Here is a 22192-nt window from a genome sequence, read left to right as displayed (position 1 = left end):
GGATGTATGCAGCCATACGCAGGTCCAGCTATACACAAATGTGAACTTAGCCTAATTCCTTTTGTATAATTCTGTCAGTAAAATTTGCTTCTGATGATGCATTTTCCTCCATTTTAACTGTTAAAATGATTGACAAAGTGCCTGCTTATCCTAGCCTTACAGAAGGACCTCCTGCCCAATATTGACTCAAATATTTATCTGTAAAACTCAAGGTGCAATGGTGCACCTTTTACAATCTCCCAAAGGTGGGCAATCTGTTAGCACCACGCCGGATCCCTGTTCTGACACGCGCTGCGGTCGGTTGAGAGGCATTATGTATATATTGCTTCCTCTCCACTGGGGAGGTGCCTGAGCAACCTTCCTATTTTGTAGTCTGAGTTGTGTAATGTTGCATACCAGTCCCTGCTGCACTCTGGTGCAAACACTGCCTGCTGCTCCCTCCAGTCTGTCCTCTGGGTTCAGCAGCTGCTCATCCGTTGGTCTGCTCTGGAGTGGCACCTGGCGTTCATCGGGAGCCAAGTCTAACCTCAACATCAGAGGCTCTAGTGAGCAGTCTGGTTCTTGCTTAGTCATGCCCCTCCAGGCTCTCTACGGTCCGTGGCACAGTGGTTCCACAAACCACGTCCGTGACACAATCCCATTACCTTCTGAAGCAAATAAACGTTCTCGCTCCTCTATATTGTCTAAAGTAAACAACATTAAACTTTAAAAAAATTTCTTTGCATTATTTTTCACTGAACTCAAGGACACAGTTTAGTATATTGAATGTCTGAAGTGAAACTGTGGATATTAATTCTGCTCAATCTTTATAGCATATTGTTTGGATGATGTACGTCTTGAGGAACTTCTTGTGGGGGATAATGTTTATATAATAGCAAGACTAAAACAACATTGTGTCAACACTATATATTGACATCTCTAAATTGGAACGTTTACATAAACCCAGGCTACATCCTCACCGGATGAATTGATGGTTAAAATAAGTGAAGTTTATTTTAACAGCCAGATTCATTAGTAACTGGGAAACCATCTGATCCTAATAATCTCAAAAATACAACACAAATTTATAGTTGTGGTCAAGTGATTTGGGACTGACAAATTTTGATTCTCACCAATTTTGCCGCTTCATTTTTTCTAGTGGCAATCTGAATAACTTTAGATTATGAAAAGTGATCAGATGAAATGCAAAAAAATTTGAGTTATTTCTTGCCATGCATATGAACATAATTACAAAACCCCCTAAATCAACTGAATTATCAGCCTTGCCACAACATTAACTGCTTAGATCATTAGAACTTCTTGTCTGCTCAGGAGAAAGTATAAACCAGGACAAGGCAGCTGATTTCACTCTGTCATGCTGATTGAATTACCGTCTAAAAGATTAGTTGCTTTCAAAGTGAGCTGGTTCTTTAAATCATTGTCTTCTTCTGTTAACATGGTCACATCCAAGGAAATACATGCAGTCATCATAGCTTTGCAGTAAAAACAGGCAAGGATATTTACGTTTGTTAAATTGCCCCTATATCAACCATTTATCAGATAATTAAAAACTTCAAATAGAAAGATCATTTGCTGTGAAGAAAAGTTTCAGGGTGCCCAAGGAAGTCTCCTAAACAGGATTTAACTACGGGATCAATACCAGTGCAGAGCTTGCTCAGTAATGGCAGCAAGCAGTTGTCAGCGCATCTGCACATATAGTGAGGTGAAGGTTTTTGGAGGCTGGCCTGGTATCAAGGACAGCAAAAATACCACTGCTCTCCAAGAGCACCAAATACAGACTGACACTCTGCAGGATGTACAGTGATTGGACGGCAGAGGATTGGGGTAAAGCAATTTCCTCTGATGAAATCCCCTTAAGAAATTTTAAGATATCTGAAAGAATGATAGCCCACAGAAGAAAACGTGAATGATACCATATGTCATGCCAAAGGTAAAGCATCCCGAGACCATTCACGTGTGGAGCTTCTATTGAAGGGAGTAGATGCGCTACGAATTTTACCTAAAATGCTGCCACGAAAAATGAATGGTAGCTAAACATCCTCTAACTTCACTCAACAATCCAGGAGCAATTTGGTGGTGAACAATGTTTTTCCAGCATGATGGAGACCATGCCACAAGGCAAAACAGATAACTAAGCGGCTCTGTGAACAAAACATTGATATTTTAGATACTTGGCCAAGGAACTCCCTGGATCGCAATTGAGAATCTGTGGACAATGCACAATAATCGACAAACAAAAGAACAGACATTCTGATTACCTCCAAGAAGTCAATAAGAAAGAATGGGTTGTCATCAGTCAGAATTTGACCCAGAAGCTGAGGTCCAGCTAATCAGTGTGAACTGCAAAAGGTTTAAAAATTAAGTGGCAACACTGTAAATATTGTGTTGCTTCATAAACTTGATGCATTTATGCATAAAAGAAGTCCCAAGCAGCAGAAGTGATGGTGCCTGCTGTTTGCCTGTACTCTCCCCACCTGAGTTTCTTTATGCTTGTAATGAGACTATAAAGATTTGTTTCCATGATATGGAGACTGCCGTTATCTTCAGTTCTGCTACATGGTATTTTAGTGACTTTTTGTATAATAACCAAGCAACGCTTATTACTATGGCAGCTAGCTACGCGTATGGACTACACCAGTGAATTTCACCGTGCACCATTGGGATCTAGACGGTAGTGCCAATTAACATTTCCTTTGCTTTATCCTATTTGTCAATAAAAGTTTTGAAACTAATAATTGTACTTCAGTAACCATTGAAACATCTGAGCAAGGCTATGCTGTACTCGCATGTCCATATAAAAGGGTCTGTGTGCTGCCTGATGGGACAGCACAGATCCAATGAGTACATCCACTCTGATCCTCAAAATAGCCCAGAGTAGGACATAGTGTGCGTGTCACAGCTCTCATGCACGGATCCGTCATTATGAATGCTGTCTGAATAGACAGAGCCATTTAACGCAATGGATACTGAGATAGAAAATAAGGCAGCACACAAACATGTCACACTGTTGTGGGACTACAGCCTAAAAGATTTAAAAACAAGGAAGTCGCATACTATGAAAACCAATATTTGGGAATGTACCAAGAAGACAAAAAGTTTTGAGACTGATACACTCTAAATCAGTTTTATAACTAGGGACACAGGAAAACATTTCCTTTATTTCCCAGAGTAGAGTACACCCACAAGAACCAGAGACCAATAAAATTTACAAGTTCTTTATTTCTGGCCCAAATGGAAAATAAACATACTGATCTTATAGTTGGTATGATCAAGAAGTGTCTAACACAAAATGCTATAAAAGAATTTTATTGAAAAAAATAACATGAGTCTTAGCTAATAATACAAGCCTGTCAAGCATTCAATAAACCCATGTGCTCCATAACCATATCAAAGATGAAAACCCCGACTCAAATCATGGTACCTGAGATGGCGTTCCCCACAAATGTGTAGTGTCAAGTGACACACTGATCCTTCAAACCCCGACACGCGTTTCGCACCGCAAGTGCTTCTTCCTGGGGGCACATGGGTTTATTGAACTCTTGACAGGCTTGTATTATTAGCCAAGACTCATGTTATTTTTTTTGATAGTCCGTATTGGACTTGTTGGTGTTATTATTGCACCTTAGTCTATGCACATGCACTTTATTGTCTACCAGCAGTTAAGCATTCCTAATTACACAGGAATGTGGTTTCATATTTTGAGGTCTTATAGCCTAACAGGCACACCCTGTGCAATATACTGAGTATTGTAATAATATGTATGGATCAAATGGAATACCCCGTCTCCTGAGGATTTGGGTTTGTCTTTTTTCCCCTCTACCTGATTCCTTCATTTTTTGTCTGGTTTGAGGCACCAACAATTATCTTTTTGTGTTAATTTTGTGCTATTTTCAATAAAATTATTTTATATCATTTTGTGTTAGACACTTCTTGATCATACCAATCGTTTAGCAACTATAAGATCAGTATGTTTATTGATTATGTAGAGTGTTACCCTTCCTATGCTTAAGGAAATGGGTTTGGGTGGTGTGTTTATTCCAAATGGAAACTGCCAAAGTTCACATCAGCCCAAGCCTCAATGGTTCACCCATTTACAAAAAAGCACTCTGGTCCATTTTTTTTCAAACATTGCAATGACACCTATTCTGAAGCACAGATTTAGGCTTTATTCACACATCAGTAGTTTTGATCAGTATTTCATCAATATTTATATGCCAAAGCCAGGAGGGTCTCCAAAACTCAGAAGAGGTAGGTGTCTTTCAATTACAGTTTTTCTCTACATGTTCTGCTCCTAGTTTTGGCATACAAACACTGCCAAAAAATACGGATGTATGAATAAGCACTTAAAGACCTGGTAGCAATTAAGCCTATGCTTGAGTAAGGCTCGTTCTATGCAGGAAAAGAGAAGAAAACTCAAAATGCATCCCAAGACTACAGGAAAGATGTATATCTTTGTACCGTGTTAGCCAGTAGATAGAAGAATATTCAGAATCCTCAGTGGTTGATACCTTTTAATGGCTAACTGAAAAGATGGTAACAATCTTTTCAGTTAGCCATGAAAAGGTATCAACCACTGAGGACTCTGAATTCTAAATATTCTCCCAACACTACAGTAATCCAAAGAGGAAAAAAGACTGAAAACTAAGCAGTGTTCTTAGAAACTGAAAAGGTTTTAAAAATGGTAATTCTGAACATATTTATTTCCCGAAACCCCAATGATAACACAAAATACTGCATTTGGATCTATAGTCTGCTCACAAAAATGGTATTATGCCATTTACGATTTACAAAAATTATTATTCATTTAATAATCTAGTGATTTTCAGGGGGCAACTCATTTTGATCCCCTGGTGGTGTTTGAATATAATCTTCACACATATAATGGAGTTTGTTTCTAGATCCTTATTTCTACTATTTATATTATGCATTGTAGTTCTAGGGGGCAGCTCACTAAAGGACCTTGACCTGTCAGAAGCCCATACTGATGCATATGTAAGCAGAGCACCACATAAAACTGCAAATACAGATTAAACAAGACCACAAGACGGATTTCATCACCAGGTATCATTGTAATCAGTAGAACGGCGCCGACCTGACACTGTCTGTAGGTTACTGAGCACAAGCGTGCTGACAGGTTCACATTATCATCATGACCAGCACTTTGTGTTCTCGGTGTGGCACCTGTGCTACGAAAGCTTTCAATACAGAGAAGTACATCTGTGAATTCATGATACCTTCAAAGAAATGTATCTCCCAAACACCAGCAGGCAACAGGCAGCCCCACATAAAAATGCTGCCCTCACAATATTCACTATAGGCACCATGTATTTTTCTAAACCGGGTGGTGTCAATGTCCTTATGCTGGTTGTGCCTGGGAGCTACATTTCATTTAAGGCATCATGAATTCACAGATGTACTGCTCTGTATTGAAACAAGATGCTGTCATCCCTTCATGCCCTTAGTAGACGTGCACTCTTCCAACATGACAATGTTCCCAAGCACTCATCCAAGGTCACTATTGCATTTCTGAAAAACAACTGTCAGGAACACCGCACTGAACTTGCTCACTGAGCCAGTGCGCATGTCCCGAGTACAAAAACAGTGCTCAAAGATACCTGTGGAGCGGGACAGCAGCGGTGACGATGCGTGCTTCAGACTATCAGGACCTGAAGCACGTGACTGCTGGGGGCGTGACCTAAGCTCCACAGAGATAGGAGCTGCAGGGAAACTCCTGGAATAGCTTAGTTACTCACCGATAACGGTGTTTCTCAGAACCCATGACAGCACCACGGAGAGAGGGCGTCCGCCCATCAAGGACAGGAACCTACAGATAAAAAGGCGGCACCTCTCCTCCGCCCCCAGTTGGTTACAGAGCATCAGAGGGTCTCCTGGTTAGTTAACAAAAGTATATACATAACATTATAATATTGCATATTATGGAGAAGCACCGTGTCTTACAAAAAACACTCTACATGCATTAACTCGTGCTCACCGGACACGTGAAAAAGGGGGGGGAAATAAGCGGGTGCTGTCATGGGTTCCGAGAAACACCGTTATCGGTGAGTAACTAAGCTATTCTCTCTCACCCATGACAGCACCACGGAGAGAATTTCAGAGATTAGTAGCTTAGGGAGGGACCACCACCTGAAGGACCCTTCTCCCGAAGGTCAGATCAGACGCAGAGGCTAGATCTAAGCGATAGTGCCTGAAAAAGGTAGAAGGTGTTGACCAGGTGGCCGCTTTACAGATCTGTTCTATTGATACCTCTGATCTTTCTGCCCATGAGGTCGCCATTGCTCTTGTAGAGTGAGCTTTTAGGCCCTCCGGGATGGTATTCCCACTAGAAGAATACGCCAGGGCAATCGCATCTCTTATCCACCTTGCTAGGGTACTCTTGGATGCCTTGAGTCCCTTCCGAGGTCCCTGAAAACACACAAAAAGAGACCCTTCCTTCCTACATCCCTTGGTGGCCTCTAAGTACTGAACTAGGCACCTCATCACATCTAGGGTGTGAAATCTTTCCTCTCCCCTATTCCTAGGGTTTGGGCAGAAGGAAGGAAGGACTACTTCTTATGACCTATGGAAGTGTGTCGACACCTTAGGTAGGTATGCTGGGTCGGGTTTTAATATGACCCTGTCGTCTAGGATTTTAGTGAACGGGGGTATTGCTGACAGGGCTTGAATATCGCTCACTCTGCGAGCGGATGTTAGGGCTACTAAGAGTATGGTTTTTAATGATAAGGTTTTCAGGGGTGCTGACTGGATGGGCTCGAATGGGGGCGCTATTAGGGCAGACAACACTAGGTTTAGGTCCCATGATGGTATCTTCTGGGTGTTTATTGGTCTAGATCTGGCTGCAGCCCTCATAAACCGTGTTACCCAAGGGTCACCCGCCACGTCCTGGTTATAAAGGGCGCCTAGAGCCTGTACCTTCAACGTATTAGTAGCCAACCCCTGTTCTAATCCCTTTTGTAGGAATTCAAGAATTTTGTTAATCTGTTAATTTTGAACCCTAACCCCGGAGCTGGATAGAAATTTCCAAGTTCTACCATAGGCCCTGGTTGTGATCGGTTTCCTACTCTTTTGTAGTGTGGAAACTAGGTTTTGAGAACCCCTTCTCCCTCAGCAGTGCCCTTTCAAATTCCATGCTGTCAAATGGAGGTTCACTGCTCGAGAGTGTAACACGGGACCTTGGGACAGAAGGTCGGGGAGATCTGGTAGAACCCAGGGGTCGGTTACTGACAGTATTCTCAGCCAGGAAAACCACATTATTTTTGGCCAAAACGGGGCTATTAATATCATTCGTGCCCAGTCTTCTCTGACTTTCCTTATTACTGCCGGGATGAGGATGGGCGGTGGGAAGGCATACATTAGGCCCTGAGTCCACGGAAGCATAAACGCATCCAGGGTTCGTGGATTCCCCCTGGGGTCTAGGGAACAAAATGCTTCCACTTTTTTGTTTTTGTGGTCGGCAAATAAATCTATGTCCGGGGTTCCCTACATTTTTACGATCTTCCGAAAAATGGACTGTTTTAGAACCCACTCCCCTTGATGTAGCTGGGTGCGACTTAGAAAGTCCGCTGTCTGGTTCTCTGCTCCCCATATATGTAGTGCAGATAGGGATAGTAGGTTCTCCTATTTCGGTGTTCATTAGTGTTCGGGACCTGGTTCCCCCCTGATGGTTTTATGTAGGCTACCGTCACTCGATTGTTCGAAAATATGCGGACATGATGCCCCCTTAATATCGGTAGAAAGTGTGTTAGGGCGTAATCTACTGCCAACAGTTCCTTTTAGTTTGAGGAGGCTTTTAGTTCCTGACATCCCCATTCCCCTTGAGCTACTCTGTTGCTCATGTGCACTCCCCATCCCTTGGGACTGGCGTCTGTGATGATTATGTGTGAGATTTTTATCACCCAGGGAATCCCTTTGGATAGGTTGTCTCTGTTTCCCCACCAAGCTAGGGAACGAATAGTCTTGGAGTGTAGTGTAACATGACCTTCCAGATGGCCTCCTAATGCTGACTGGTTGGCTAAAACATCCCACTGGAGATCTCTCGTATGTAGTTGCGTCCACTGGACCGCTGGCAGGCAGGCGGAGAGGGACCCTAATAATGACATTGCTTTTCTTAGCGTCATGGAAGGGTTGTGTGTCGCTCTTGCTACCATCTGAGCTATCCTCTCCTTTTTGTGGTCTGGTAGGTAACATTCCTGGGTGTTTGAGTCCAGTGTGAGGCCTAGGAACTCCTGGACTTTTCTGGGCTCCAGCCTTGATTTTTTGAGATTTAGGAGCCAGCCTAGGTTTTGTAGAGTGTCCATCACTCTGTCCCTTTGTTCTCTGCATGTTTGGGCCGAGTTGCTCGCTATTAAGAAGTCGTCCATGTATGGAAATATTAGAACATCTTGCTCTCTTAGGTGAGCCATCATCTCTACCACTAGCTTCGTAAAAACCCGTGGGGCTACTGAGATCCCAAATGGCAGGGCCCTGTACTGAAACTCCCTTATTTCGCCTCCTATGGAGTCTGAGGTATTCTCGGGAGTCTTTGTGGATAGGGACATGATAGTACGCGTCGCTGAGATCTAATACCACCATGAAGCAATGTGGAAAGAGAATTTTGATGGTCGACTTGATCGACTCCATTTTGAATTTTTCGTTTTTGACATAGCTGTTCAGCCTTTTTAGGTTTATAATTGTCCGGAAAGTACCGTCCGGCTTAGTTACTAAAAAAAAAAAAAAAAAGAGGAGAGTAGAATCCTTTGCCCTTTCTCCCTGGGGGGAATCTCCTGGAGGACTTTTTTGTCCAACAGAGTTAGGACCTCTTTCTCGAGGGCTTCTTGTTCCAGAACTGATGATCTTAGTGGGGTCACTACATATTTTTGAGGTGGTAGAGAGAGAAAATCTATCCTTAATCCAGATCCTATCAGATTTAGCAACCAAGGGCTGTTCGATTTTTCTTCCAGGCTGGGAGAAAAAAGCTTAGCCTCCCTCCCACCCTGGGCAGACAGTCACTTGGAGGGCTTTTTGTCTCGGGACGAGTTAAAGAAGAACCCTCTGTCCCTTCTTCTGTCGTCCCATTTCTGTTCTCTCGGGGGCCTCCTTTGAAAAAAACCTTTTGTTCCGAAAGGACCTTTTAAAGCCTGTAGGACCTAGAATTGGAAATCCCTTCTTTTTATCCCCCGCTTTTGGAGGATATCATCCAATGTCTCTCCGAACAAGAATTTTCCTTCACAAGGGATGGCGCATAATTTTATCTTAGTTTGTAGGTCCCCTGGCCAATATTTAAGCCACAGCGCTCTTCGGGCTGCGTTTGATAAGGCTGCCGCTTTAGATGACAATCTTACTGAATCAGCCGATGAATCGGCTAAGAAGGCCGCCACTCCCTTAATTACTGGAATTGATTCCAGGATTTTCTCTCTAGGTGTACCTTCTCTTAGCTGCTTCTCTAGGCGGTCTACCCACACCATGAGGGCTCTAGAGGTACAGGTTGCCGCTATTGCTGGCCTAAGTTTTCCCCCTGCTGACTCCCAAGTGCCCTTGAGAAAAGTATCAGCTTTTCTGTCTAATGGGTCTTTTAAAGTACCCATATCCTCAAAGGGGAGTGCAAATTTTTTTGAGGCCTTGGCGACGGCCACGTCTAACTTCGGGGCTTTGTCCCAAGATGTGGATGCCTCCTCGTCAAATTAGTATTTCCGTTTAAGGGAGGGGACCGTGGAGTTCTTCCTATCCAGTCTCTCCCATTCTTTTTTTATCAGGCCCTGTACGTTCTCGTTTAACGGAAACACTCTTCGTTTCTTTTGGCCTAGTCCCCTGAACATAATGTCCTGGACTGATCTATCAGGCCGAGGGTCTACTACCCCCATGGTAGACCTTACTGCCTTTACTAACATGTCCACCTCATCCAGGGGAAAGCAATGATGACTTTCTGTTTCCTCATCTAAGGATGACGAGTCAGTGTCTGAAGTGTGAGATGTAACTTCCCCTGACGTTGAGACCTCTGACTGAAAGGCTACTACTGCGTCTCTTTTCTTTCCCCTTTCTTTATGTTTTAGGGAAGAAAGAGCACTTTGAAACTCCGACCGGATTACCGCTCTTAGATCGGAGGCTTAATCCGGGGTTTCATCACAAAGAACCTCCTGTATTCAGGAGTCGCAGAGCTTTTTATCCCAAGCTGTTGGTAGTGGCCTGCTACAGGTGCGGCATTCTCTGTTCTTTGTTTTTTCTTTCTTCTTTCCCTAATAAGGGAAATAAGTATATTATAATGGGGGACATTCACGTAGATCACTTACCCCATTATGCGCGGTTGCAGGTACCGGTTCGGGAGGTGGATTCGGATCCCTTACAGGCTGATCCACGGAAGGTGACTTGTTCCTTGCAGTCGACTTGCTCCGCTGCGTGGAGTGACTACTGGACCGGCCCTCACGCCCGTCCTTTTCTTTTTGCCAGCGATGATGATGCTGCTTATGCTGCTCCTTATGCTGCTGCATTGGCTGCTCCTTGAGCTGGTCGCTGTCCTCCATAGCTATGGGACGCTTCCAGCAAGGAGCAGCTGCAGGGTTCCTCTTTTTTAAATTTCCTGGCGATGACATCACCTTCTCTCCCAGCCTGCCCCGCTGTGTCCCCGGGAGCGCGCACTGTGCATGCGCAGACCGCAGGGACCCGGAAGTCGGTAATTCATTTCCTGGGCAGCGCCATCTTGGTACACCTCTGTACCCGGCGCTGCCCGCGCGTATGCCAGCGTCCCCCAGCCCCATTCTCCTCTCCGGAGTGGCGGCTTGGTCCTCTCCCGCCTGCTCACCCTGTACAGCCCCTCGGCGACAGCGGTGGCAGCTTCAGGTACCGACCCCGCCGCGGTAGGGGCCTCCCCACTACCAGGACTGCGGACGGGACGGCCTTGGCTCTTCCTCCAGGTAAGCTGCTGCTGCTGCTGCTCTGCAGATTCTATGGTTCACCCGTCAAGGACAGGAACCCAACTGGGGGCAGAGGAGAGGTGCCGCCTTTTTATCTGTAGGTTCCTGTCCTTGATGGGTGGACCCCCTCTCCGTGGTGCTGTCATGGGTGAGAGAGAAAGGTAACTACAGGACAAGTTACCAAGGGGCATAGACAGACCGAAACCAGATCAAGCTGGGGTCAAAGCATGAGATAGCAGGACAGTACCAAAGGGTTAGACAGAGCGAATAGTCAGGACGTAGCAATAGATCAGAAAACCAGAACGGGCAATGGACGGTACAATAGGGACAAACTGTAACAGAGTAACAATAGCCAAGCCAGGAGGTCAGAACCGGAGAAGACAATAATACCAAAACGAGAGACGGAGTTCAGAGTGAGGGGACAGACTGGGTCATACACAGGAATCAAACAAGCAATGCAGTATCCACGCACACCAGGGGGGTCAGACACACAGCCAGAATAACAGTATAGCGGACAGGGAATCCTAGTCTTTAGTGAGTATAAATACCCCTCCTAGATCCAAAGAGAGGCCAGCAAAAGTTAACCCTGTGAGAACAGGACATTAACCATGTCCTAACCATGACAACAACAAGGTGAAAGTGATTCAGTGGCCAAGTGTCTCCTGATCTGAACCCAGTCAAACACCTTTGGGGAATCCTGAAGACTCAAGTGTAGTGTCATTCTCCATCTAGCACCCAAGCTCTAAGAGAGGTTCTTCTTGATGAATGGAATAAGATAGATGTTGCAATATCTCACCAACTTGTTCATTCCATGCCTAGAAAACTTGGTGCTGTCCTTAAAAATCATGGAGGTCATATAAAATACGAGATGTAGTTGATTTTGATGTGGGTGTATACATTTTTGAATCAACTAATTTGAGTAAAACTGAAGGGTTTTTTTAATGAAAGTTAGAATAATAACCTTACTTTGAGGTTAGGGGTTAAAAAATATTCTATAAAAAACTCAGTCTTGTCGACATTTAGAAAATTGTTCTTGCATTCAGTGAGATATTGATTAACATCTTACTTTCATAGAAGGTGTACTCATTTATACTGAGCACTGTATGTGTACAAATTCAAATAATGATTTCTTGCTGCTTGTGCATCACTTTGAGGTAAGGGATAAACCTGCTCATATTTCGAAGCGATACCCAGACATATTAACCCCTTTACGACCTATAGGTATAGATATGTTGTAGGTCGCCTCCCTCTCTTTGATGTGGTCTCTGGTGCGAAGCCAGCATTTTTTCAGGCACATGAGAGCGGACCCGATCAGGTGTCATGTGCCGATAATAGCAATGGGTGCAATCACAATCCACTCGTAGCTGTCAATCTCTGACAGCAACATTTAACATGAGCATGCCAGAAGCGCATCACAAGGCACACCCATTGGTGTTCCTGTCACATGGTCATGGGGAGCTGATGGATTGGCATGACAACCTGGGGTCTGGATGAGATCCCAGTGCTTGTAATTGCAGATCTGCCGGCATACATAGCAGAAGAACATTTCATAGCAAAAGCTGAAGCACTGCTATGTGTAGCACAAGCGATAGAAGGTCACAGCTTCAAGTCTTCTAAGGAGAATAATGAAGTAAGTAACAGTAAAAAAAAGTTTAAAAATATTTAAAAAGAATAAAAATGATAAAAAAGTTCAAATGATCCCCTTTTTGCTTCATTCAAAATAAAAGTAAAAAATACATTTGGTATCACTGCGTTCACAATCGCCAGATCAAAATATAAAAATAATTAATCCGATGGGTAAATGGCTCACAAGAAAAAAATCAAAACGCCAGAATTGCGCTTTTTTCGTCGACGTAACATTGCAATAACAGGAGATCAAAACATTGTGTCTACCCCAAAATAGTATCAATAAAAACATCAGCTGAGCACACAAAAAATAAGCCCTCACCCAGCCCCAGACCACGAAACATGGAGACGCAAAGAGTCTTGGAAAGATTGAGCTTTTTTTTTTTTTTTTTTTTTTTATAAACTTTGAATTTTTTTTTTACCACTGGACATGGTTGGTATCTGCGAACTTGTAAGGACCTGCAGAATCATAATGGCAGATCAGTTTTAGCATTTCGTAAACATGGTAAAGAAAAATGGTGGCATTGCACTTTTTTTGTAATTTCACCGCACTTTGAATTTGTTTCCCGTTTTCCAGTACACTATATGGTAAAACCAAAAGGGGTCACTGAAGAGTACAGCTGGTCGTACAAAAAACAAGCCCTCACACTGCCATACCGACAGAAAAATAAAAAAGTTATGGCTCTGGGAAGAGGGGAGCAAAAAACGAAGACACAAAAGCTGGAGAAGGGGTCAATGGTTTGGGGGAGCAGAAGTTTTTTTTTTTTTTTTTTTTTTAGAGGTTACCTTTCAGAATCCACAGGACCATAATAATCTGAAAAAGTTTACACATTTTATCTGTAGTGAAATGTGAACCGTAAAAAAAAAAAAATATAAATAAGATCACTTTTTTTTACATTTGTTTTGAAAGATAAAATACACAGTAATTTAAAACAACTCCAGAACAGCCACGAAAATTATTACAGTATCTCCCACATAAAGCAAAGCCTCATACTGGCTCGTCAGTTAAAAAAAAAAAAAGGAATTATTTCCAGTTATGAATGCTAAAATGTAGCGGTTAACAATGCCTTTATGGCAGTCTGTAATGTTTCTGCATTTCTTTGTGTTGGAGATTATTGGTGGTATTACTCAGGCTGCTGGGTGGACCTACCATCTGTGCAACCAGTTTGCCGGGCCGCGCCGCAGTCTGTGGGGACAGAATTAGTATATCCAGCAGATGGCAGCATCAAACAATGATCCCACATCCAGAGGGTATGAAACCTCACAGGAGCTGGGACCCAGTCCTGGCAAGTGGGAGAAGAAAGGAGGAGAAAAAGAGACGAAGAGGAAGACGTTGTGGTGTCTCCATCTCATCTTACAACATGGAGACTTTTATGTTGGGCTGAGCAGCCGCCTAAGGTCAGCTGCTGCCTCAGCAGGGTATACTCAGGTGAAGGACACAGAGGGGTAAATAGGAAGGGTGCAGATAAGGTGTACAACAGCTCATGGAAGGCATATTATCCGACAGTCCACAACACATGGAAGAATACAAGATGGCCAATCCTGCCCTTTCATGAATGATTGGTCTATTGCTCACAGGCTCTGTGACAGATTTATCCACCACAGTGATCTGTAGGATCCAGCAGTGTGGCAGAAGCGTGGCCCCTGGAGATTGGCTGCAGCGGTCACTGCCATGTGATCCCGGACTGGATGGGAGACATGGAGCGGTCTGTGTGCTATATCTTCATGTAGTATATAAGCACCTGGACCATCACTTTAATAGCTGTAAATGGAAAGAGGCAGCGATGGCAGCGTACAGGTGCGGTACACAGGGCTATGGAGACACGTAGTTGTATATTCGGTTTCTGGTGCACGTGTCACTGGCACAAGGCTACATTCCCCCAGATGTTCCAGCTATTACAGCTAGCAAAAAAGGACCATTTTTCTCTTGTGTTTTATCCTTTTGTCCCCCTTGAACGTCAACTATCCATCGACTCTTCACCCTGGATGAAACATTGCACTACACGGTTATATCTTCCAGTTTTCATCTGTTTCGTACAGATCCCCATAGACATTAATGGCAGAACGGGTGAGCATACGACACGCTGTGAGACTCACGGATCAGTTATTTTACAACAAGTGTGTACATGGCTCAATGAAGCTATGGGCCCGTGTGTTTAAGAATCAAAAGTACTGTGTCATGGAAAACCACCCTGGGTGCCGGAAGAAGCCCGAATCAGCAGGAAATGGAAGACTCACTGAAGAATGGCTGTGCAGTGAAGTATTCTTTATGTGGAGTGTGTGTCGGGGAGTAGTCCCCTTCATTGGACAGTTGCAATAGAAGGCCCCTTCCTTCCACCATGTGTGGGACACGGCACATATATTAGTCCAATCAAAATACGAAAAAATAATCCTTTACCCTGAACAAGTTCCAAGAAAGCGTTTTATTGTTTTTTTTGGTAGTATTACATGTAGGGAAAAACATACTAAAAGTTTACCAAGATAGGGTTACCACAAAGGGTCCAAATGTGACGTCAAAGAATATGGCCGCCAAAGCTGTAAAATGTTAAATACGACTCGCCTTTCAGTGTCTGTCATATTTATTTTACAATTACTACTATTAGTATATTTAATATTTAACGATTTATTTATCTTCTTTTACAGAGCTGAGAATGATGGAAAGTCAAGAAACTTGCCCCTTATGCAGCCATGAAGTAGTAGATGACGGAGAAAGAGTGGTGATTGGTGCGAAAGGAGCTGAAGGGATCAATAAAGCCAGTATTGAGAGGGGCGTTAGCACGGTGGTAGTTGCTGGAGCAGTGGTGCACAAGAGATGTCGTATGAACTACATAAACAAGAAGCAAATAGACTTGCATAAGAAAGCTACTTCCGTTCATTGTTCACCTGCCAAGAGAAGTACACGGGTGTCTACTGGATCCTATGCTAGCACGACGCAGTGTTCTGTGGACATGAAGTGGTGAAGACAAGATCTAGTAGTGATTTCGATGACTATAGCTTTGTTAAAACGGATGGATTTGTAAGGTCCATCTTGTCACATTGCAAACAGCGTAATGATGACTGGGCTATCACCATTCAAGGGAGAATCGCGTACTTTGGGAAGGACTTACATGCTGCAAACTGTCTGTATCATCGTTTATGTGACATTAACTTTCGGACAAAATACGGAATTCCTATGCGTCATGGTGGTGGATCTACTACAAAGAAACCGCGGAAGGTAGGGAGGCCGATGAACATGGACCAAGAGTTCTTGAGAATGTGTGCACTTCTCGAGGACAACGATGAAGAGCAACCGACTGTCACAGATCTTGCAAAAAAAAAGACGGAGTATCTTTAGAAGGAGACAGTGCTGCCTATAGTAATAAATGGCTGAGGTATAGGCTGGAGGAGAGGTATGGCGATTCACTATTTATAGCAGAGTGTGAAGGGTTGCCTAACATTGTAACGTTCCGTGAAAATACCAGAATAATCCTGAGGGACTATTTCCGTAGTCAGGAAATGGATGAGGAAGCCCAGAAGAGAGCCATCAAAGAGACTGCGGCCAAACTAATCAAGAGCGATATCAAGTCTAAGATCCCATCTTCAACCGATGAATATCCGAAGACTTCTTCGCTTGAATGTCAGTCTGCCTTAGATTATCTCCCCCTGAGTTTGCTTTGCTTGCTTGAAACCCTCTTCGTTGGAAAGGACATTCACAGGAAGGTCGCAAGCATTGGACAATCAGTTGTTCAGGCTGTACGACCCAGGGCTGTAGTAGCTCCATTGCAGCTTGGGTTAGCAGTCCAGCTCCATCATCATTTCAGGTCTCGATTTCTTGTAGACAGTCTCTCAGCCATGGGATATTGTTCATTATATTCGGAAGTTCAGCGATTCGAGGAAAACGCTGCCGCTTCTGTTGGCCAGGATGTACTCGGTGGTACCATAAACAGACTGGATACGGCACTGCTGTTCGCTGCGGACAACGTCGATCATAATATCATCATGTTAGATGGGAAGGGGACTTTCCACGGCATGGGGATGGTAGCTACTGTGACTCCAGGAAGGAAGGTCAGTCGCATTGTTCTCAGACGGAAGACTGCGGACTTGGAGATAGTTGAACAAAGCAGAGTTGATGTAAGGGAATACCATTTCGCAAAACACACTTACCGAAACATAGAACATAAAATTCAAGCCCTTGCCATTTCTCGACGCCATTGATGTATTGTGGGAGATGTCTTTACGCTTCAAACAGCCTGCACCGAGCTGGAATGGAATGATGCACATGCTACATAAAGATTGTGATCATCCAGGGTTGTCTTCGGTAATCTTCCTGCCCATCATTGACATGTATTCCGGAGACAAGTCATGCATCTTCTCTACTCTTGAGTATCTGAGCAACCTTGCTGATAAACACTGATCCGCTGCAGTTGTTACATTCGATCAGCCACTCTACTGGAAAGCGTCAGAAATCAAACACAAGGAGCCTGAAGACAGCCCGGTTCATGATGTTGTCCTGATGCTTGGGAGCTTCCACACATTGATGAATCTTACGGGTGCAATAGGAACGTTGATGGATGGGAGTGGAATCAAAGAGATCTTGGGAACAATTTACGGTGACAATGCTGTGCAACACATCATGACTGGAAAGGCAGTTCAGCGTGCAGTTCGTGGCCATCTCCTCCTTGATCAGTGTCTTACTCAGCAAGTTGCAGACAAAGTACTTTGCAACCATCCTGGTTTTGCAGACCTGTTGCAAGAACTTGAGCAGTTGTATGCTCGGACACTGACAGCCAGGGAGTGACTTGAATTCGGTCATCACTTCTACCTGCCTTAGTGAAATTGTCCACCTTTTGTCCACCAAAAGAAACGGATTATCCAATCACTCTCGCACAAGTAAACTATGGCTGAATTACCAACAGATGGTTGGAATTGCAAGGGAGCTTATCGAGGCTGATCGTACACGATCCTGGCTGATGCACCTTCATGCTGTAGCCGAATGCTTGCCCATTCTCGCAGCTGCTGGGCATGGGAACTATGTGAAGGCCGCCTACCTTTACCTCCAGTCTATGACCACTCTGGAAAATGATATGCCATCAGTCTTCCATAGATTTATGAATGGCTTGCATGTTGTAAGGCGGACTGATCAGTACTGGACAGGCCTGGCTTGCGACCTAGTCATCGAGCAAGCTCTGATGCGCTCCCTAAAAACTGCAGGACGACTCACCAGAGGAAGCGGAATGTCCGAACATCAGAGGGCCTTGTGGACTCTGTCTGTGCCAGTGTCCTCTTCCTACAGTGATGCAATGCAGTGTCACTCGCCAGAGTTTTGTCACCAGTGAACACCACAAGGAGGCAAGAACGTCAAGGACGAGAAGAGATTGTGAAGACCTGGAGAAAATTGCAGATAAACTCGAGACCTTTTCAACTTTCTCTGATGAAGTGTCTCTTCGCAACATTATCACCGGTGTCAATGCAAATAAGGATGTGAATGTCCTTAACCTGTTCACTATTGGCAGAGAAATAGTGGCAACAATGGAGGGTCAATCACTGTTTTCAGTTAAGTACAAGCGGTCAATGAAAGCCAAGACCCTGGATCCAGTGAGGCTATTGACGTTGCTAAGGACAAAACAATAGACCCCGCTCTTTTGTTCCAAAGGTTTCTTGTAGTGTCTCAAACTGCTGATCTTTCCCTTGATGAGGTGATGGCCTATGAACTTTCACCATACCCACCATCCCTCTTTGAGGCAAAACATCTCTTACGCAAACCAAACAAAGCACAACTGATGGCTGCTATACAAGAACAGAGTTCAGATGACGCAGTACTCAAAGATGTACCAGAAGTGGAACATTATGTTCTTGACGGAGATTCTCTTCTCCATCGACTGAAGTGGTCAGAAGGAAAGACATTGTTCAATCGCAGAAGACTATGCATCTTTCACACTAAAGCACTATGGTAAGGCTACGATATTATTTGATGGTTACATTGGAGGACCAAACAGTAAGGACATTACCCATCAGCGACAGCGCAAAAAACGAACAAGTAACAAAGTGACCATTGCTGAAGGAACGAAATTTGTCGGGAAAAAGGAGGACTTCCTTTCGAATTTGGAGAACAAACATTCTCTTATCAATCTCGTTTCACAGCGCATGAATGACAGAGGTTGCCACGTAATACAAATCAGAGGGGGATGCAGATGTTGAGATTGTTAAGGTAGCAGTGTCAATGTCATCCAACAAAAGTACTAGTCTCATTGGCGAAGATACAGATCTTTTGGTGTTGTTACTTCATCACGCGTCAACCAGCCATGGCAATAAGCTTTATTTCTACTCGGATAAAGGGAGTCCTGCAACAGTATACGACATTAAGGTTATGAAGAAGTTCCTGGGAAAACATGTCTGCAGCAGTCTTCTGTTCCTTCATGCATTCACGGGTTGCGATACCACTTCCGCGGTTTTTGGAATCAGAAAAAAAACTCGGTCTACACAAGGTTTTGAAGGGAGACTCGGTCTTAATTAGCTGTGCTAAAATCTTTTCCCACACCTAACAAAAACAGAGCTGAGATTGAAGACGCTGGGTGTAAAGCAATGGTGGCATTGTTCGGGGGCAAACCTGGAGACAATCTGTCTGCAATGAGGTATTCTACTCTCTGCAAAAAAGTTGGTTCAGCCAAAATCTTTGTTACACCTGAACGACTGCCACCGACCTCTTCTGCAACGAAGTATCATGCCCTTCGGAGTTACCTCCAAGTGAAGCTTTGGATGGACAATGGTGAGGCCATGGACACTACTGAATGGGGATGGGAATTGTAGAACAACAGTCTAGTTCCAGTGATGATGGATACTTCACCCGTGCCAGAAACACTTCGGAAAATAATTCACTGCAATTGTTCTCGTGGTTGTAGTACACTTCGGTGCACTTGCAAAAGACACGGACTTACCTGTTCACCGGTATGCGGACCATGTCAAGAAGGGCATTGTGACAATATGAGTGTCTGATGATGAAAATAGTGACTATTGACCTGACACGCTTATTCAGTGATGAAGTAGGTCTTAAAATGCACTGTGTATTAATTCTATAATTTCTAGAAATGTACATATATGTCATGACGTTATTGATGACATCATGACCTCGCCTGTCCATGTAGTTAGTATAAAACTTTGTATAAAAATTGCTATATGAAAATATATAGTATACAAAATGCAAACTCTTCTGTAACCTAAAGCCACAGCTTTGAAATAGGGAAATATTCGTTATTTTTAGTGCAATGGCTGTCATCGTCTTATGACGTCGTAGTTAGGACCTTTGTGGTGATCAATTTTTGGAAAACTTTTAATATGTTGTTCCCCACATATAATAGTAATAAAAAAAAAAAAAATCATAAAACGCTTTCTTGGAATTTGTTCCGGGTCAAACCGTATTTTGACTGGACTATATTACTTACATACGGTGTGCAGCTTTTGTAGCATATTACACAAGGTGCCGATATCTTACCATTTTCACCGATGTGTACAATGGAGGTGTGAACGCAGCCTACATGTGGGGCCTCCAGCAGACACATTGTGGTCATGTGTGTGCAGTATGGCTGCCGTATGTGAGCAGTAGGTGTCTTCTGTATACCTGTGTAGAAAGCAGTAGTCCATTGTAGAAGGGTTGTGTGTGGCTGGTGAGAAGGAAAGGATGTCCCCTAATGTTGCCACCAATCTACAAAAACGTAAATCGAGAGGGCCCCTTCTGTCAGTGTCCATTTAAAGCAGGCGTGTAATGATCACGGTTGCAGAGTGACCACCATGACCAGCCTGTGGTGTCAGTGAGCACGCCAAAGTTGGCAACATTTTCAGTACCTCAGACACACAGTTAATAAAAATATAATGCAGCGCAGAGTGTCACCAACCAATCACAAGCCAGCGCTTGATGTCTGCTTGCCCGTCACGGGCTTCTATTCAAGTCACTGCCATGTACTACCCACCCAGGTGTGGTGCAAAAAGAGGATGCTGCTCCTATCAGCGGGAGCAGGGCAGGTAAGAATTGTTTTGCTTTTTTAAATGGATTGGAAAAGAGCAGCAGGACTGGGACATTATTACCGGAAGGTGCAAAGACCAGGGGTTATTATTGCAGGATAGAAGACATTTAAACAGAACGGGAGACATTATTAAAGAATGGGGGCCAGGATGAAGAGCATTATGAAAAGATGCTGGCCATTTTTCCAAGACAGTAGGCATTATTACACGTTGGCGGCCAGGACGGGGGGCATCATTTCAGGAAGGGGCCAGTAAATTATGCATCTGTCCAGGACATGATACACCATAAGTTATTACAAGACAGGTGACATTATAACAGGAAAGAGACAGAACAGAGGACATTATCACAGGATGGGAGCCAGGATGGAGGACATTTTTAAAGGAAGAGGCTGGGATGGGGACATTATTTCAGAAAGGGACCAGGACAGAGGACATTATTACAAGATGGGGGTCAGGATGGGGAACATTATTACAAGGGCCTGTCAAGCTGTCCATGCTGGAGGAGGTCAAAGGGCCGAGTCACAGTATGGTATTTTTGATGGAATAACATTACAAACATGTCATAGTGCTACCTATACATCTGCTTGTTTGTGATGAGGCAACTTATTTTATATTTGCCACAAACATAATGATTACAATTCCTAGCAACGCCTTGATGGAGGACAAAATAAAATAAGTAGACAGAGGACAGAATACCTCGCAAGTCAGCACCCTCATCGACATCTGCAATAAACTCTGGACTGGTTCCATACATCTCAGCAAAAAGCGAATCATTGTTCCGGTCAGGCACTTCCTCTTCTAGATCAGAATCACCTTTTGGTGTACTAGAGTGGGGGCATAAATACACAGAAAGGTTTGTATATTAAATACTACTACTAAAGCAGAGGATGTAAAAAAGGATGCATACAAGGCAAAAAGGAAAACTAAAGTGTTATTTTCTGCAGTAAACGCTTTGGCAGCAATAGTCATATAGATAAGCCATTAAAGGGAAACTGTCCGCACGGTCCACCTACCCGTCACATTGTTTCCCAATATGTCTATCTGTATATATACAGAAACATACACCCATACACTCCTCACACTGAAATTACAACACTGAAGAAAAAGTCGTGGAATTATGGAAATCAAAAGATCGACAGACAAGTTAACGAAATAGAAAAGATGGAAACAAAATTTAAAAAACACATCTTGATTTATTCGGTATCGAGTATGATGGCCATCTGCAGAAATCCCAGCACTTACAGCCCTTTCTTCTATCAATGACATTATTAATGGCTGTCTGCGGTATGTTGTCACTTTAATATGCAGATCATGTTGATCGTGTTACTGTGAGCAGTCTGTATGGCCTAAACATGCTACGATGGCTGCAGCACAGCTCAATCAACTGTATATAGGCGGCAGCTAGGTACTGCGCATCCTCCCTCTATTGATTTGAATACAAGATGGATCTGCAGTACCCGGTCACAGCCACTATTCCACTGACCAGCTGTGATACACAGCTCTGCAACCCGGCAGCCGACACCGGGAACAGCTGATGAGCAGAGGTGCAGGATGTCACACCCTCATCGATTAGATCATGAGGACCTGTCCTACAAATAGGCTATCCATACAAAATTCTAAGACAAACCCTTTAAGACAGTTTATAAATGAGTCAGGGGAAAGGTCGG

General features: G+C 43.8%; 1 protein-coding gene across 3 annotated transcripts in view; it reads right to left on the bottom strand.

Annotated features, from left to right (window-relative positions):
- Positions 1 to 22192, bottom strand: part of LOC141055135 (C-Jun-amino-terminal kinase-interacting protein 4-like) — a 315480-nt gene that overhangs the window by 163081 nt on the left and 130207 nt on the right. For all 3 annotated transcript variants that reach the window (XM_073552116.1, XM_073552115.1, XM_073552117.1), the window contains exon 8: positions 21222 to 21349. In XM_073552116.1, coding sequence (XP_073408217.1) covers positions 21222 to 21349 — 128 coding nt within the window. The remainder of the gene's footprint in view (positions 1 to 21221; positions 21350 to 22192) is intronic.

The sequence above is a fragment of the Dendrobates tinctorius genome, unplaced genomic scaffold (assembly GCF_039654945.1).
Source record: "Dendrobates tinctorius isolate UK_male_01 unplaced genomic scaffold, ASM3965494v1 ptg000184l, whole genome shotgun sequence".
Lineage (NCBI taxonomy): Eukaryota > Metazoa > Chordata > Amphibia > Anura > Dendrobatidae > Dendrobates > Dendrobates tinctorius.
The sequence above is the reverse complement of the archived record's forward strand: the minus strand, read 5'-3'. Positions and strand labels throughout refer to the sequence as shown.